Raw genomic sequence first — 18,886 nt, forward strand, 5'->3', positions numbered from 1 at the left:
TGTATATACACACAGAGACAGAGCGATAATTCCTCACCTTGGACTCTACTCATTCAATGTCAGATGACGTGAGAGTAATTCTTTCTGGTCAACAATAATATCATTCAGTTCATTTCGAAACGAATAAATGTCTTCAAGGAAGTCATTCATTTTTATCCACTCGTCATGTAATTCAGATAATTCATTTTCAACATCAGTTATCAACGATGTTGTTAATATATATATATATATATATATATATATATATATATATATATATATATATATATATATATATATATATATATATATACTGAAACGCAAAAGAAACTTACCACTTGTTTGAAATGTAATAAAATTGTAACAGTTCAAAATAAAACAAACCAACAATTGCTAATTGAAACATTGGCATTTTATTGATGACATGTCAAGTTTTTGACCAAGATACACCATCTCATAAGTTTGTTCTACAGTACAGAACAGCACAGGGTGTCATGTCAGTCCCCTTTCAATCGCGTGTGTGGCCACCATTGTTTTGGATACAGGCAGTGCATCGTCGGCGCATACTGCCTACCAGTCTTTGGATGGATTGCTGCTGGATTTTGTCCCACTCAGTCCTCAATGTCTGAAGCCATCTGATTTAGGACCATCTGCCTGTCCTGCCTTGCAGTGGTGACTCTTGGCCTCCCTAATCGAGGTCTGTCATCTGCAGAGTTGTGGAGGGTGTCTCTGTCCACCAGGGCCGATATCGTCTGGTGTGAACAGCCAAGGCGACGTGCCACCTCACGGTAGCTCAATCCGCCTTGCAGTATGCCCAAGGCAAATGTCTTCAAATATACAATGTATATATACATATTTGTATCTTCAAATATATATATATATATATATATATATATATATATATATATATATATATATATATATATATATATATATTCATATCTTCAAATATATATATATATATATACATACATATTTGTATATATATATATATATGTACATGTATATACATACATATATATATATATATATATATATATATATATATATATATATATATATATATATATGTATATATATATATATATATATATATATATATATATATATATATATATATATATATATATGTGTATATATATATATATATATGTATATATATATGTATATATATATATATATATATATATATATATATATATATATATATATATATATATATATATATATATATATATATATATATGTATATGTATATATATATGTATATATATATATATATATATATATATATATATATATATATTTATATATCTAATTGTAAGTGTCTCACCAAAAAAGCTTTATTTCAGGTGATTCTTACAAAACAAAACGTATGCGTCACAGTGCCCTGACCATTGCCATGACGACATGGACTATCAGAAGAAGTTATCAATTTTGTTAATAACTGCAGGTCTTAAAACCACAATATTAAAGGTCGATAAGATGATGAACACTGTTTTTAGATTTTTGGGGATTTTTCGATTTTTATTTTTGCAGCAACAAAGCTTTGAAATGTTTTTATTTCCTTGTATTTTGTGTCTGTGCAGACAAAGGCAGTTTTACTTTATAGAAAGTAAAAAAGATTCTGTAACTGCTTTAAATTACTTACACAATGACATATTTTCTTCTTTTATGTTGAAGGGCTGCAACCAATTGCACCGTGGCCTGCACTGTATATTTCTGACTTTGGCAAAACTGTGTGAGCTCTTTGAAACCAGCACAAAGCTTAATGTGGTCTAAATATACAACTCAAGGTTGGAATCCTGCCATCTCGGCCACCAGACGTCCATCTCGCTGTATGTATGCAGGTGCGTCAGGCTGCACAGGACTTACTGCTTTCAGAGTTGCGTCGGATTGAGGAAGAGGGTCGCGGTCGTCTCGTCAATCAATGGAAAGATTTTCTGCCAACGAGGAAGAACCTTGACAACAATTGTAAGTGTCTCACCAAAAACTCACCACTCCATTTCTAATATCTAGCTCTTTTGAGTCACATTTTGATGTCTTTGGGAGCTACAAAAAGTTTTTTTTAATTAACAGCAACAGGCGATGGAGATAGAAAGATAGAACATTCGATAGATTTGCTATTAAATGAGTCGATTTGCACAATCAAACGGACCATACCACGTCACCAAAATGAGATATTGCAAGCTGAGCATTTCGTGTTTTGAGGAAACTTATCATATATTACTATTTATTTTAACAGCCCCAATTAGTCTGACCTCTGATGGGATCGGACAGCGAGCGTTTTTGGCCCAAAGTCTTTCACAAACCATCCGGCCAGGCCTGACATTTGACTGAAGGTGGCAGGAATTTCAAATTGGCCAGGATGCTGAAGATAACGCCCCAACTCTTTTCTAATGATCTGAGGGATCTATCATCATCATTCATATGCAGCACATGGCTGCAGGTTAGCATCAGTTCATGCATGGGTGCGGCCGTGCCGCTGATGCAGTGCCCCGTGTTGGTTATAATACTTGTAATAATTAAAGATTTATTTTAAATCAACTTCTATTGCGGCCAAATTGCAAATTCAGGTAAGCTTTGCAATCATTAATTTTACAAATCAAAGGGAGAAATACAAAAATAGCATATTAAAACAAAGGAAACTGATAAGTTGCATCTAGATTCAAATAGATACATGATGTCAGAGTTCAAAATTTAACAGTCACTCTGGCCCATTCATTATGTGGATAAGATATGACATCGGGCTGTTCTTGAATGTTGTTTTAAATCTTAATTCTATTTATTTATGTTTTGAATTCTGTAATTGGTAGGCATGACAAGATCTGTCTGCAGGTAGAAAATGGTGAAGCTTGGAATTTGGCAGCACTCTCGAAAAGCATGACAGAGTTGATCACGTCCAAATCTAGTTTGATCATGTAAAAAGCATCAAACTATGTCACACAAAGGATCTAAGACCAATATTTAAACTCGACTCTCAGGTAAGAGCAGGATTTTGTCAGGGTGCTGGCAATAGCTCACATACTCTTCATGAATGACATAATGGGATCTTTAACTTCCGCCAATGACCATTACTGGCATACGAGTCCTCAAGCTTAATTTCCTTCCCGTAGATGGCGCACACGTTGATGCTTCGTCATGCCTGTAAAACACCAGGACGACAGTTTATAGCTGGGTCAAGATTTAAACCCAGGCTAGACAGCTCAGAGACAAGTCTGCATACCACTTGGTTGTCTTTCCAGCCACACTGAAACATTTATCATCATATTCCTAACTTTGCAGTTGCAGTGCTGTACAATTGGAGGATTGCTTCACCCTCACTTCAGTGTAAATGAATATCTGCGCATGATATTAGGAAGGTTGTGCAAAAAACAAACATATATATATATATATATATATATATATATATATATATATATATATATATATATATATATATATATATATATATATATATATATATATATGTATATAGCCCGGTGTATGCCCCGGTTAGAATAGGTGTACCATATCCCTGTGTGTCGTAAGAGGCGACCAGGGTTGCGTCAGGAAGGGCATCCGGCGTAAAAACCTATGCCAAATCATTATGCGGACAACAAAACGAATTTCCATACCGGATCGGTTGAGGCCCGGGTTACCAACGACCGCCACCGGTACCGGTGGTCAGCAGGGTACCAGTGGAAATTGTGCTACTGCTGGGCGAAGGAGGAGAAGGAGACGGGGAAGGCGAGTCCGGAGGCAGTGGGAGAGGGGGAAGGGTAGAAGTGTGGAGGTGAGAGTTGGAACTCTGAATGTTGGGACGATGACTGGCAAAGGGCGAGAGTTGGCTGATATGATGGAGAGAAGAAAGGTGGACATACTGTGTGTACAAGAGACCAAGTGGATGGGGAGTAAGGCGAGGAGCATTGGAGGTGGTTTCAAACTGTTCTACCATGGTGTGGATGGGAGGAGAAATGGTTTCGGGATAATCCTGAAGGAAGATTATGTCAAGAGGGTATTGGAGGTGAGGAGGGTGTCTGACCGAGTGATGAGTGTGAAGTTGGAAATTGAAGGGGTGATGATGAATGTCATCAGTGCATATGCCCCACATATGGGGTCTGAGATGGAACATAAAGAAGATTTCTGGAGTGAGTTAGATGAAGTGGTGGAGAGTGTATCCAAGGATGAAAGAGTGGTGATTGGAGCAGATTTCAATGGACATGTTGGGGAAGGGAATAAAGAGGATGAGGAGGTGATGGGGAGGTACGGTCTCAACAAGAGAAATGTGGAAGGGCAAATGGTGGTAGAGTTTGCAAAAAGAATGGAAATGGCAGTGGTAAACACGTATTTCAAGAAGAAGGAGGAACACAGGGTGACATACAAGAGTGGAGGAAAGTGCACACAGGTGGATTACATCTTAAGTAGGAGATGCAACCTGAAAGAGATTAGTGACTGTAAGGTTGTGGCAGGGGAGAGTGTAGCTCGACAGCATCGATTGGTGGTCTGTAGGATGACTTTACGGGTGAGGGTGAGGAAGAGAGTGAGGGCTGAACCAAGGACCAGATGGTGGAAGCTGAAGGAGGAAGACTGCTGCGTGAAATTTAGGGAGGAGGTGAGACAGGCGTTGGATGGTGGTAAAGATGGGTGGGATGATTGGGCAACAACAGCAGAAGTTGTGAGGGAGATAGCTCGGAAGGTACTTGGTGTGACATCTGGACAGAGGAAGGAAGATAAGGAGACTTGGTGGTGGAATGAGGAAGTACAGGAAAGTATAAGGAAGAAGGGGTTGGCAAAAAAGAAGTGGGATAGTCAGAGAGATGAAGAAAGTCGGCAGGAGTACAAGGAGTGGCGTCGAAAAGCAAAAAGAGAGGTGGCAAAGGCCAAGGAAAAGGCATATGACGAGCTGTATGAGAAGTTGGATACAAAAGAAGGGGAAAAGGATTTATACCGATTGGCAAGACAGAGGGACCGAGCTGGGAAGGATGTGCTGCAGGTTAGGGTGATAAAGGACGCAAATGGGAATGTGCTGACGAGCGAGGAGAGTGTGTTGAGAAGGTGGATGGAGTACTTTGAGGAGCTGATGAATGAAGAAAATGAGAGAGAGAGAAGATTGGAAGAGGTGGAGATAGTGAATCTGGAAGTGGTGTGGATCAGTAAGGATGAAGTGAGGACTGCTATGAAGAAGATGAAAAGTGGAAAGGCGGTTGGCCCAGATGGTATACCAGTGGAGGCATGGAAGTGCTTAGGAGAGATGGCAGTGGGGTTGTTAACCAGATTGTTTAATAAAGTCTTGGAAAGTGAAAGGATGCCGGAGGAGTGGAGATTAACTGTACTGGTTCCGATTTTCAAGAATAAGGGTGATGTGCAGAGCTGTGGAAATTACAGAGGGATAAAGTTGTTAAGCCACACCATGAAGTTGTGGGAAAGAGTAGTGGAAGCTCGGTTGAGAGGAGAGGTGACGATCTGTGAGCAGCAATATGGGTTTATGCCAGGAAAGAGCACCACTGATGCGATGTTTGCTTTGAGAATGTTGATGGAGAAGTATAGGGAAGGCCAGAAGGAGTTACATTGTGTGTTTGTGGATTTAGAGAAAGCTTATGATAGGGTGCCAAGAGAGGAGTTGTGGTATTGTATGAGGAAGTCGGGAGTGTTGGAGAAGTATGTGAGGATCGTGCAGGATATGTGTGAAGACAGTGTGACAGCGGTGAGGTGTGCGGTAGGAATGACGGACCGGTTTAAGGTTAAAGTGGGATTGCACCAAGGATCGACTCTGAGCCCTTTCCTGTTTGCAATGGTGATGGACAGGTTGACGGACGAGATCAGACTGGAGTCTCCATGGACTATGATGTTTGCGGATGACATCATGATCTGTAGGGAGAGTAGGGAGCAGGCTGAATCGAGCCTTGAGAGGTGGAGGTACGCACTGGAGAGAAGGGGAATGTTAGTCAGTAGGAGTAAGACGGAGTACATGTGCGTAAATGAGAGGGAGGGTGGTGGTATGGTGCAGTTGCAAGGAGTTGAGGTGGGGAAGGTGGATTGGTTTAAATACTTGGGATCAACTGTCCAAAGTAACGGAGAGTGTGGGAGAGAAGTGAAAAAGAGATTGCAGGCAGGATGGAGTGGGTGGAGAAGAGTTGCAGGAGTGATTTGTGACAGAAGGGTAGCTGCAAGAGTGAAGGGGAAAGTATACAAGACGGTAGTGAGACCAGCTATGTTGTATGGTTTGGAGGCGGTGGTGCTAACAAAAAGACAGGAAGCAGAGCTGGAGGTGGCAGAGTTAAAGATGCTGCGATTCTCGTTGGGAGTGACGAGGATGGATAGGATAAGAAATGAGTATATTAGAGGGACAGCGCAGGTAGGACGGTTTGGAGACAAAGTGAGAGAGGCGAGATTGAGATGGTTTGGACATGTGCACAGGAGGGAAACGGAGTATATCGGGAGAAGGATGTTGAAGATGGAGCCGCCAGGCAGGAGGAGAAGAGGAAGGCCAAAGAAGAGGTTCATGGATGCGGTGAGGGCGGACATGCGGGTGGTTGGAGTGTCAATGGAAGATGTGGAGGATAGAGCGAAATGGAGACGGTTGGTCCGCTCTGGCGACCCCTAACGGGAGCAAGCCGAAAGAGGAAGAAGAAGATGTATATATATATATATATATATATATATATATATATATATATATATATATATATATATATATATATATATATATATACACACACACATCATTGTGCAGTGTTTTGACAGTTCACTCAAAGGCACAATTGTCTTCGTCAATGCAAGGAATCCTCGCTGCTTCATTCAACCTGCTGGGAGCTTTGCATACTCCCTGAATCGCCACATTATAAAAATATAAATTGTTCCTTAATTTTCCCATAGTTCTTTTACATTTACCGACGAGTTGGTGGTGCATTGCAAGGACTTCTGAAATATTTTATGCATGCATCATGCTGTTCATGAATGATACAATGCAAAACTTTCATTCTTTGCAGACGTATTTCCAAATTGTATTCTTACAATTGAGACTGGGTCGGACTCGACTCAGTCATTTCCATTAGAGAGCACTGTTATTGGCTGAGCTGGCTTTCCATTGACCACGCCAGGCATCGCGTCGCCGTTGACCTGGCGTCGCAGCATAGCGATTTGCTGACCATGTTAAGCCTGTTAAGTGCCCGGCCAACCTGGAGATGGGCACTGCCAGGGCATCGGTTAGTAATGACAATGCCATGCATTGTAATTCAACGGCACTGCCAACAAGCATGTGGAGATAAATGTCGATGCGGGCGGCGTGTTTATACAACTTTTATGATGTGGTTTTTTGTTAGCGAAGCTAATCTGCCTCTCCAATGTTGGCATTTTATGCTTTGAATGCACAGCATCCTTTCCTACAACCTGCTTTTTAAAATATGTGTACAGTTGAGTTTGGTGACTCGATTTGCACTTTGAACACATTTATGGTCGATTTCACAATGTGAAGAAAAACAATTACAAGTATAAATGATAAGTTGCACATTGACAGTCATATTTACAATTATGCAACAAGCTTTCCACAACTATATAATTTCTGAAAAGAAATATTTAAACTTGACTCTGAGCTTTGAATCTTCAAATTTAGACTCGATATTTGCTAAAAAAAAAAAAATTATATATATATATATATATATATATATATATATATATATATATATATGTATGTATGTATGTATGTATGTGTGTGTATATATATATATATATATATATATATATATATATATATATATATATATATATATGTATGTATGTATGTGTGTGTGTATATATATATATATATGTATGTATGTATGTATGTGTGTGTGTATATATATATATATATATATATATATATATATATATATATATATATATATATATATATATATATATATATATATATATATATATATATATATATATATGAAGCATTTAACACGAGAGACGGTGTTTGTCATAACGTATATTTTCATCACCGAGACTGGCATTACAGTAGAGTGATGTACTGTATCAAGCGGGGTGGCATAAAGGCGGTGCTGTTGAATTTTATTTTTCTCTTTTGTGCGGTTGTCATCCCATGTGGGTGCCTTTGTCTGTCACTTTGCCCGTGGCCTTCCTCTTTCTGGGAAAGAATTTGCCGTCTGGCAGAAAGCACTCGTCCAAACGAACTGGTGAGAGGTCGTGATATCTGCCGGAGCCTCCTGTGTTCCCATTCAAAGTTGCTGACCTTTTTACATTATTGAATATTGTAGTCCAAGGCCTCAGCTCTATAAAAGCACTGGGCCAAGCTCTGTAGGATTGGAATGTAAACGTATCGCAGTAAGACCATTCACGTGCTACATCACCTCCTGTATACCATTTCATTTGGATTTGTTTTCTGTGTTTGTTTATTCTTATGGAGATAATTTACGATCATTGAAATGCCTTGTGTTCATTTTGGCCTCTTATTGCCTGAACTCTGTTTAAAGAAAGCAGGCTGGCTCATGTTCACTCCTCCATGATGTCTCATACTCCGTAAGCTGAACAGTCACTCTCATGAGCACTCGCTTTTGCTGACCCTGACCAGATTGAGGTCAAAGGGTAAAGGATCTCATTTATTATTCAAAGCCTGTTACTGCCATGGACAGTGAGGGAGGTATTGTGGATTCCAGGATGTGTGTGGATGAGTGCAAGCTAAATGAGTGGTCATCGCCTCTGGAAATGAAAACCGTCAAGTGCCGTTTGCAGCCTATTCCACAGGCCTGCCCTGGATTATGAACAAGCTATTTTATTTTAATGAAACGACCATGAAGTCCTGGACTGATGCTTCATACAAAGAAGGAGTCTTTTAGTCTGATTGCCCACGCCATCTGGCATCGGAACGACAGAAGCCATTCCACAGCACGATATGTGTTATATCAAGGTCCGAGGCCTTGCCTGTTTCAGGCGATTCATTTCAAATGGCGTTACACCTCTTGGTCTTGTTGCAACCGCTCACGTTAATTCACAACCCTGCGGCATGCCTCTATCTGGTGGTGTTGCATTTTCATGTCGAGTCAATGGTACACAATCATCACATGGTTGAGGATGCAGTTATCATGGGCACATGGTACAGAATAAGGTTAAATGTAGTACCACCGAGCTCTTCAGTGGTGATTTATTTATTGCACAACCTCTACGCGTTGTGCTTTCTTTGTAATGATGTACAATCATCTTAGCTACTATCCATATGTTGGCCAAATTGCCTGACTTATCCAGCAGAGGGCAACCTCACTTGTAACTTTCACTCATCATTTGCTGGCTTCTCTCTCCATCTGCTCCCATAACCAAAAGCCGAGGCATTGAGAAGCTGTTTCACCCATGGATTTGCTGTTGTGTTGTTTGCATTTGCACTTTGATTGACCTGATTAGCTGAAATGAAGCATCAGGCAGATATTGCTGTTTGTGAACGGCTATTTTTTGATTATTTACAGATCAGTCAGATGTGTATAGTAGTTCAGATGCAATATATGTTAAAATTGGTCTGAATGGGAGACTCCACTGTGAGGTGGTGCTTCTTAACTCATCCCTTACTCTTCAAATTTATCCCATTTGCTTCATGATTCAACACACGATGGAATGGGAGTTTATTCAAAATGTCAGTTGCCCGCTGAGTGACGCTGATGTACAAAGAATCCAGTGTGAGGATAAATTAATGGCATGTGGTCAATTGATGCTCGTAGCCAAGGTAAGATGTACTGTGAGACGTGTGATCTCGCAGTGCTATCCGTGTCGCAAGAACATCACTTGGATGGTCTCTTTCATTGTGCATTTGTTTTCTACTCTCAATAATTATTTCCATGCAAGCAGACAACGAAGAGATGTAAATGTCACTCATGACCCAAAGGTGTTTGATTTTTATGTATCAATGGTCTGGGAAATAGGGAATAATCTTGCTAAATATATGACTACCATGACATTGAACAACTCTAAAATGGCATACTTATTGTAAAAGATATATTTATTTATTTTTCCATTAACGTGACTCGGTAATGGTAAGAGCATCCGCTCCGAGTCTGGGAGGATGGCGGTTTGAACCAACATTCATACCGAGTCATACCAAAGACTTTAAAAACGGTTTGTACTGTTTTCTTGCTTCACACAGACAACGATAGTTTGGCAACCATTGTACATCCTTGATGGACCCTAATGGCCTCCACATGTGTTGCAGTACCTTGCAAGATAACTTGTGTTAATGAATGGTCAACTAATGCTGGTTGACTGGATACAAGGAGCTTGTACCTAAGTCACTTGCAGAACAAAGACATTCGTCAACATCTCTGCAAAATTTAATATGAATTACAACGACATTAGTAAAAACAAATGCTCAAAGTAATGTGGTACTTGAACCTGGGTTCTGAGCATCATGAGCCCCGTTGGTTCAGATGGGAACACGAAGAAGGTGAAAATTTTCTTCACAACCAAAGGTGCAACATGCAGACAACAAAGGAATCTTATTCGTCTAAGTTTCAGACACTTTTTTAGCGCTAATATTTTATCTTTTGCTTACACAATATTGTCTCCTGTCAATGATTATAATTCTTTTTTTGCCATGTGTTAAGTATTGTTGGGTAAAAGACACACTGTGGTATGATAACGAGTTTATTCACAGTGTACAGCAACAGAACCGGAGCTGCCTGACATGATGGATAAGTGCTCACAGCTGCTGCCGAGTAGCGGTTTAACCACTGACAACACTCCAAAATCTGTGTTACAGTTACAGAGTGTTGATTCTGCCAAAGCAGTTTCTTGGCCATGGATCATTTTGGGCAGTTTGCCATTCCTCTCCCAGCAGTAGTTAGGGCAGGAGTTTGGAATTTGGCCATGGTTTCAGCGATGGCTCGCCTACTCTTTATGAAGAATCTTTAACATCCATGAACTAATGCAGGCAGACGGGACACCAGTTTAACGTCCATCTGTGGGACAGCACACACATTGATGAATAAACATGACTGTGAAACACTGGCATGAGAGTTTATAGCTGGGTCGAGATTCAAACCGAAGCTAGACGGCTTAGAGGAAAGTGTGCATACCTCTAGTCTAGGCCACCCTGTCAGCCAATTAACATAAATACTTGCATTCACATCTAGTCCAGCTTCTGAAAGATAATGAAGGACTTCATTCAGGTTGTCAAGATGCTCGGCACGTGACTTGACAGTCACAGGTACGTCATCCTGAAATAGGACAATGCTCAATATTGTCTTAAAGAGGGCCTCCATCCTCCAGTGAAAAACATGTACAACCGAACGAATCCCAAAGGGACAGTGGTTATATCCAAAGAGTCTCTTGTGAGTATTTATGTAAGTTTATGGTCTCGACTTCTCATCGAGCTCTGTTTAGGCGTATGCACTTGTCAACTCAAGTTTGGTGAAAGATTGGCTGCACATGAGAGTTGCAAGAAAAATGTCCACCTGGAGTATATGGTAGCAATCTAAAGATGAGTGGGGATGGATCATGATTTTATAGTCGCCGCAGAGGCACACCAAACCATCGGCCTTGAGTACGGGAACTTTAGGTGCCACCCAATCGCTGAACTTGCCCAGAAAGATAATTCCTTCATGAAGCAGATGGTCGAACTCGCATTAAATTTTAGATCGCACCATGTAAGAGACCAGTCTTGCCTTATGGAATATAGGGTGAGCATCTGCGTGGACGTGATTTTCATCTTGACACTCCTGAAAATTCCAACGCCATCTGTAAACACGTCTGGGCACCATCCGGAAACAGGTGTGCTCCATAACAAGCGAATCACTGTTAATGTTACTCTAGTTGAGTCTAATTGAGTTCAGTAAGTTCCTGCTGAGCAGAATCGCTCCATCACCATGTACTATCAGATGTGGTGGAATGTGTGACATGACCTCACACTCCACCATAACTTCCTTCAAACCAATCACAGGTACAGTTTCCTAAGTGTAGTTTCTGAGTTTAGTTCAGGTGGGTTTGAACTTCAGTCTCACAAGTGGATGCATACAAGGATGCGAAAGTTCTTTCACTCATGATCCACTTCCAGACAACACTGTACACTTCCATTTTGACAGGGACGGCATTGATCTTCACATTACCAACAATGGGTGCATCTGAAGTTTTCATCTGAATAACAGGGAATGCAGAATTTACTAACCTACCCGGATGACCACTTATGCTAGCATCATCAACATTTTACATAAAGTCTGGGCTGTCATCAAGGTGGTGGATCAAGCTTCCCAATTGTGAGCAGCTACAAAAGAGATGCTCATGTTTTGCACAAAAATTGCAAGTACGGTTCTTATATCTGAAGTGGTGAGCTTGGTGTCCACCACCACAGTGCCAGCAGGCTGCTGCTCTGAGTGGGTCTCAAGGAAGACTCAACCAAGGGTGAAACTTCTGCCTTCAGTACATCTGCTGGTACTCACTCACTACCTTGTTTACCATCGGTTCATGATGGACAGTCTTCAACGTAGAAATTAAACGTAGGCTCGAGCTGGTCTGTATGCAAGCATTGGCAATCTCAATGGCTCTGGTCAGAGTCGGGTCAGCTCCTGCAAGCAGTTTGTGAAGTATGGCATCATATCATGTTTGATCCTAATCATGAAGAAATCGCACAGTATTTCTTCCAGCGAGTTTCCAAAGCCCCAGTGTTCTGCGAGACGTCGTAAGTCCACTACAAAATTTGAGACAGATTGTCCTGCAATCCTTTGGTGAATATAGAACTTTTATCGATAGACTATCTTTGCAGGCAGAAGTTTGTAGTGGTCCCTGACCAACTTAACAATGTCCTCATAAGACTTTACAGTAGGCTTAGCAGGAGCTAACAAATCCTTGATCAGATTATGTGTCTGGGATCCGCATATGGTTAACAGTACCGCATGACACCTGGCAGCATCGTCGTTACAGTCCTTATTGTTAGCCACAAAGTCCTGTTGTAAATGGTCCGGGAAGTCTTTAAAGTTATCCCCAAAAGAGTATACCTTCAATATTGGATATCGATGCCTGAACCGCCTTGTTACCACTATAGTTAAACCGCCACAAGGAGGCAGCCATGAGCACTTATCCACCAAGTCAGGTGGCTCCGGTTCTGTTGTTTTTTGGGGGGTTTTTTTGTATCCCGCAGAGTCGAGGATTGTGGAAGAGCTAGTATTAATACAGGGAATGGATTAGGATGCAACAGGACAAAAGGAACAGTAGAGAGAAAGAGGGGGGAAACACCAACAGCAGAGTTGAAGCCAAGATAGAGGTTGTGGACAAACAGTGAGTGTGGGGAGGAATTGGGGGGGGGGCAGGAGAGGATGCATGGGGTGGGCAAGATGGATACAGAAGGAAATTAAACTCTCAGGAGGAAAAAACTGGAAATTTGGAAGTAGGGGGGCTTGGGATGGGGTGAGGGAGAGGTAAGGGGAGGCTAATGATGGTAGAAAAATCATGGTTTTTGGATTGGGAACAATCTGAGATGGTTGTGAACAGCTGTCTTGAAGACCTAGAGGGAAGAACAAGATTGTAGAGGATGTGGAAGTTGATTCCACAGGTGGGAAAAAGAGGAACAAATAAGTGGAGGTGAGGAGTGATCCTGGATTTAGGTAGTTTCGTGTGTGCCCTGCAGAAACATTGGGGGGGAGGGTGGAAGACAAAGCACAGAAAGAGCAGTGGGTGCAAGACCAGAAAGGAGGTAGGCGGAAGACAGAGAGAGACCACTGACCTGTCTGCGATGGCAAAGTGATAGGCCCCATCGACTCAGCTTCATCGCGGGAGATTCCAATAATCTTGAAGGCCTTGGTTTATGGGTGCTGTGAATAAAGCAGTTGTTATTGTACCATGCCATGTCCTTACCCTTCAATACAAGACACCACAGAATTCTCTTCTGCATTCTTTAAACTGAAAATTCTTTTCTTCCCTTATTTGTGGACTCAGTTCCTCAAAAAGGTACCGACTGCAATAGGATGAAACCTAGTTGCTTGTTCCTTTAGTCCCTCCTTGCCTCCCCTCTCTCACCCTCTGCTGCCCCCCCTCCCACTCGATCCACCCTCAGTTTCTCTTTTCTTGCTCAGCCTTTCTTTGATTTCCCCAACTATAACTTCAAGATGAATTTCCTGATTTGTTTGAAATAACTGTACAATATGCAACCATTGCTCCGTCTCACCACTGGTGTTTTCAGATTGCACAGTTGATCGTGATAACATGTAAACTTGGATTTTACGATACGTCGTGCTGAGGAATATTTATGTCTGAAACATCGGCCAAACAAAACACTTCTTGATGTAATGGTGTCTTGCAAACCCACATGACCATGGTCTGTCATCGTGGTAGTCTGGGATCCACATTTTCCTCACTTCCCCCCCTCCCCCATCTGTTCTCTCCAAGCTCCCATATCATTTACATTTCAACAGTATATTAATTTTAAAGACTAAACGTACTCTGAGAGGATGCTTTAACCATTACACCAATAGATTTGGTGTCATAATGTTGAGAGTGTCCCTTCTGATTCTGGGAGGTCAGCTGTTCAAATCCCGGCTGAGTCACACCTAAGACTTTAAAAATGGTGTGTGCTGCTTCCTCCCTTGAAGCTCAGCATTTAAAAATGATAGAGCATGGACAACCAACCACTATTGGGAAACCATTTTGCAGGCTTGATGAGCCAAATGGCTTCCTGCTGCATTTACTTACTTTGTAAGGGCACTCGTATTGTTATTATTATCCCCATGCTTTTTGAAAAAAAAATGGGGGTATATTATAATTGGCTCAGTCTGTATGTCTGTCTGTCCGTCACGCTATCTCCTTCTAAACGGTTGTGCAGAAATTCACCAAACTTGGTAGTTATGAGCACCACGTGGCAAGAAAGTGTGAGAGCAGTTTCATTTTGGCCCCACCCCCTGGTGCTGGGTCAAAAGGTCAGATACCAAAAAATTCAATTACAGGCACATTTTTAACATTTTTAAATGACACTTTGTACATGGAATCAACATTTGGGGACGCATGAAATATGTAACGACTTTTTAGGATTTGACCCCCGGTTCATGCCCCAGGTGTGGGGACTTGGGCACAGGGGTCAAAACAGAAAAAGAATGGCCTCAAAATTTGATCTTGGGTCATTTCTGGTCGAACGTTTTTCCATTTTCAACTTTGCTGGAGGTGGAAAGTGTGGGGATTTGCGATAGCTCACCATGAACTTTGCTCAAGTTGTTATTATTAGCTCACCTGGACTTCAGTCCAGTGAACTTATGCGATTGAGCAGTGTCCGTAGGTAGGTCGGTGAATCTGTAAACACGTCAGTCATTATCGCTCGAACTAAACACATGCTTTTGATGAAACTTCGCCACAAGCTTCATATCTGATGCATAACAAAAGTGTATTGACTGCATCAAAATCTGCACTCATTCATGAGTTGAAATCAGACCTAAAATGCTAATTGGCTGTGTGAGGCGAGGTGCAATGGGATTGGCTTCTGGCAAGATTGAATCATGTATTATATAGGTTTAGTAAAAGCTGATTTTCGAAATGTGATTCTACATTTGAAAATTGGAACTCATGGCCTAAATAATTATGTTGAAATCGAGAATGAAATTAGAAACAATTTCGGAATGATCAATTTTTTTCTAACCAATTATAATTAAATAATAGCCTCCAATATTAAATATGAACAAATACAACCTGTTCCTTTGCTGATGGGGATATTAAAGTGGGGGAGAGAGAGGGAGGGAGGGAGAGGAGGGAGAGAAAGGAGGGAGGGAGAGAGAGGAGAGAGGGGGAGGGAGAGAGAGGAATAGGGGAGAGAGGGAGGGGAGAGAGTAGAGATGAAGGAGGGGAAAGAGAGGAGGGAAAGGAGAGAGAGGAGGGAGGAGATGCAGAGAGGATGGAGGGAGGGGAAGCTAGGAGTGTGTAAAGAAAGAGAAGCTAGGAAGGAGAGAAGGGAAGGGGGGGGGAAGGTGGGGAGAGCGACTCTTCAACAAATTTGCTGTGCAAGGAGGGAGGGTAGGGGTGCAAGGAGGGGGTAACAGAGAGAGAGAGAGAGAGAGAGAGAGAGAGAGAGAGAGAGAGAGAGAGAGAGAGAGAGAGAGAGAGAGAGAGAGAGAGAGAGAGAGACAGACAGACACAGAGACACAGACAGACAGGAGGTAAAAGAAAAAAGAGACAAAAGTGAGGGGTGGAGGTGGGGTTAGCAAAGAGAATGAATGATAAGCTTTGCTTAATGACCAAACACACACAACTCATGTCAGAACAACTTCACACACAACGACACAACAGAGTTTGTAAAGCAATCCGCTGACATATGCGCCATAGTTGTACCAATGATAGAGCAACGAGAATGATGACGAAGAACATCACAGAGATATTAAAAACAATCCCTGGGAATATTATTACAAACGAACTGCAGTTGGAAGCTGTCCGGGGCTCAGCAACAATCCTGAAAAGAGCCCTCAGCACAAAATTTTGAGAACATAAAACTTCACAATTTGGTCCATGAATCGTGACCCCCTTACCAAAATGAATGTGGATGCTTTGAGCCCACCCTGGGAAGACTCCATTCCATATTCTGAAACCTGCATATGTAGATACCAATCAACGGCACACACACACACACACACACACACACACACACACACACACACACACACACACACACACACACACACACACACACACACACACACACACACACGCACACACGCACATCTTCTGGCTTATCTATGAGCTTAGACTTTGTAAACAAACAAAAAAAATCACGCATCGAAATAGTGTCACGTGGACAGTCCTGCATAATACCAGACTGCCAACCTGACATTTGGGAGTCAGGAGTGAATCATTGTACCTGGGGTCAAATCACACTCTTGGCATTTGGTGTTCATGAGAGTGGGAATCGGTGCTGACTCCCCCATAACTACTCTGTACACCCCACACACACATAACAACATATCCATATAACATCATGGATGTATGCCTGGTGTTGAGGGTAGGGGAGGGGAGGGGAAGGTAGCATGAAGGGAAGAGAATGTGGTGTGAGGGGAAGGGAAAGCAGCATGAGGGGAGGGGAGGGAACGCATCATGAGGGGCAGGGAAGGGAAGGGCGATAAAATGTGCCCAAACAGCAACATTTTCTTTTTAACCGCAGGGTTCTATATAAAACTGCGTGGGAGCATTTGAAACCCACACTATCTACCTGGCAAAGGCCTGCCGACATGCATGCATGCTTGCACATGCAGAAACTTTGAACCCCTCCAGTCAGTTTACTCAGAATCTGATATGTACATGCCACAGTCCCATCAAGAGAAGGGGAGGGATGGGGGAGTAGTGAGAGGAAGAGGGGTGGGAGAGTGAGGGAGAGGAGTGGGAGAGAGATGGAGGGGAGAGGAAAGGGGGAAGAGGGGAGAGGGGGAGAGAGAGGGAGGGGGTGAGAGATGGAGGGAGAGAGGGGATTGGGAGAGACGGTAGGGGAGAGGAGGAGGCATTCTGGCAGGAGTAACGGCGAGTTTGACCTCCATCCGAGAGACAGCACACACGTTGATGAATCACCCTGTCTGTGAAACACCGTGATGACAGTATATAGCTAGGTCCGGATTCAAACCCAGGCCAGACAGCTTAGAGCAAGTGTGCGCACCAATGGTCTATCCTGCCATGATGTGGGGATTCATTGCATTGTAACTGAAAACATTTTTTACTCATTGGAATCATCGAATTGATTTTGCCTTCTTAATGCTGGAGATGTCCACACAGACAACCACACCGTGGTAATGCCATGGAAGCTTATAGAGATCAAAACTTGAAGAGTGCTCCCAGCAAGCACTCCAACGGCATGGTTGAAGGAACTTTTAAAAACAAAACGTTTAATTTTTGATATGTATTTATCTCTGCCGAAGTGGCAGGTCATATATTGAAAGGAGATTGTCCAAAAAGGGGAAACGTGGTGTAAAATAAAATTGCACGTTTTCAGTGAGCCAGCCACTGTCCACTGTCCGCATATATGCACCGCAGAACAATGTGGGGCCAACACAAGTGAGTAGCCGCTGAACTCTGTTTAACTCGATCGATATACAGTATTCAGTGACTGCAAATATTGCAGAGAGCTCGCCAGGTGGCTTAAGCACTCAAGGAAGCACTCCACTGAAACAGTTGATAAGGAACAGCTTGCTTGGCAAGCAATTAGCGATTGCTGATCCGTCATATGAAACACCTCCTAGAGACACCCAAAATGTGAAACTATATCCGAATTGGACAAATAAACACTTCTTTAGTAGTTGGAACTGCTGCTAAGTTCAATTCTGGAGCCTAATTTTGAAATTCAGCTTAGTTTAAGAGATTCTATAGCTTATGGCATGTGTGGAAATTAAATAAAGCCACGGACACCGGTGTCTCCGGGAGTTTATAAGCATTGCAATGTACCTAGTGATTCGTAGGGATGATGATCAGGCATTCGATGATAAGAGGAAAGTGAAAAAATTGACTTTATCATTAAGAAATCATTGCAGCCTGTTTCAAGCCAAAGCATTGTTGATCAGGTCAAAAAAATGGTGGTTAAGACTCTTGCAGGCTGATAGAGGGCTGACGAAGATGGTGTGCCGCCATCTTGGTAAGGCTTATTTTGTTTTTTTTTGTGATGAGCACCCCTTAAATTATCTTCAAAAGGGGTGTTTAAATTAACACAAACGCCCAATTTTCATTCATGCACTACCTTGGAGTTCCCTTTGTATGCATGCAAAGTTTGGAGCCGCTAGGTTTCATTGTTTTGGAGTTATGGAGGAGACGGATGTACGGACGGACTGAAGGATGGATACACACTGCCATTTATTGATATTATAGACATCAATACACTTGTTATTCCGTCCTTCTGTGTGTAACGCTCCATTCCACCCATTGGTTGTACAGTTCGCCTGACTTCACCCACAATTTCAACTTGAAAAATAATCGTGCAGTCTCCATGTTGGTGCTAACTGCT

General features: G+C 42.0%; 1 protein-coding gene across 1 annotated transcript in view; it reads left to right on the top strand.

Moving 5' to 3' along the window:
- The window catches only part of LOC147016965 (WD repeat-containing protein 7-like), a 301,923-nt gene that overhangs the window by 143,449 nt on the left and 139,588 nt on the right, over positions 1–18,886 (top strand). Inside the window, exon 18 of the mRNA XM_085846266.1 lies at positions 1,830–1,953. Coding sequence (XP_085702392.1) covers positions 1,830–1,953 — 124 coding nt within the window. The remainder of the gene's footprint in view (positions 1–1,829; positions 1,954–18,886) is intronic.

Source organism: Eptatretus burgeri, chromosome 11 (assembly GCF_056783735.1).
Source record: "Eptatretus burgeri isolate ZD-2024b chromosome 11, Ebu_testis_v1, whole genome shotgun sequence".
Taxonomy (NCBI): Eukaryota; Metazoa; Chordata; class Myxini; order Myxiniformes; family Myxinidae; genus Eptatretus; species Eptatretus burgeri.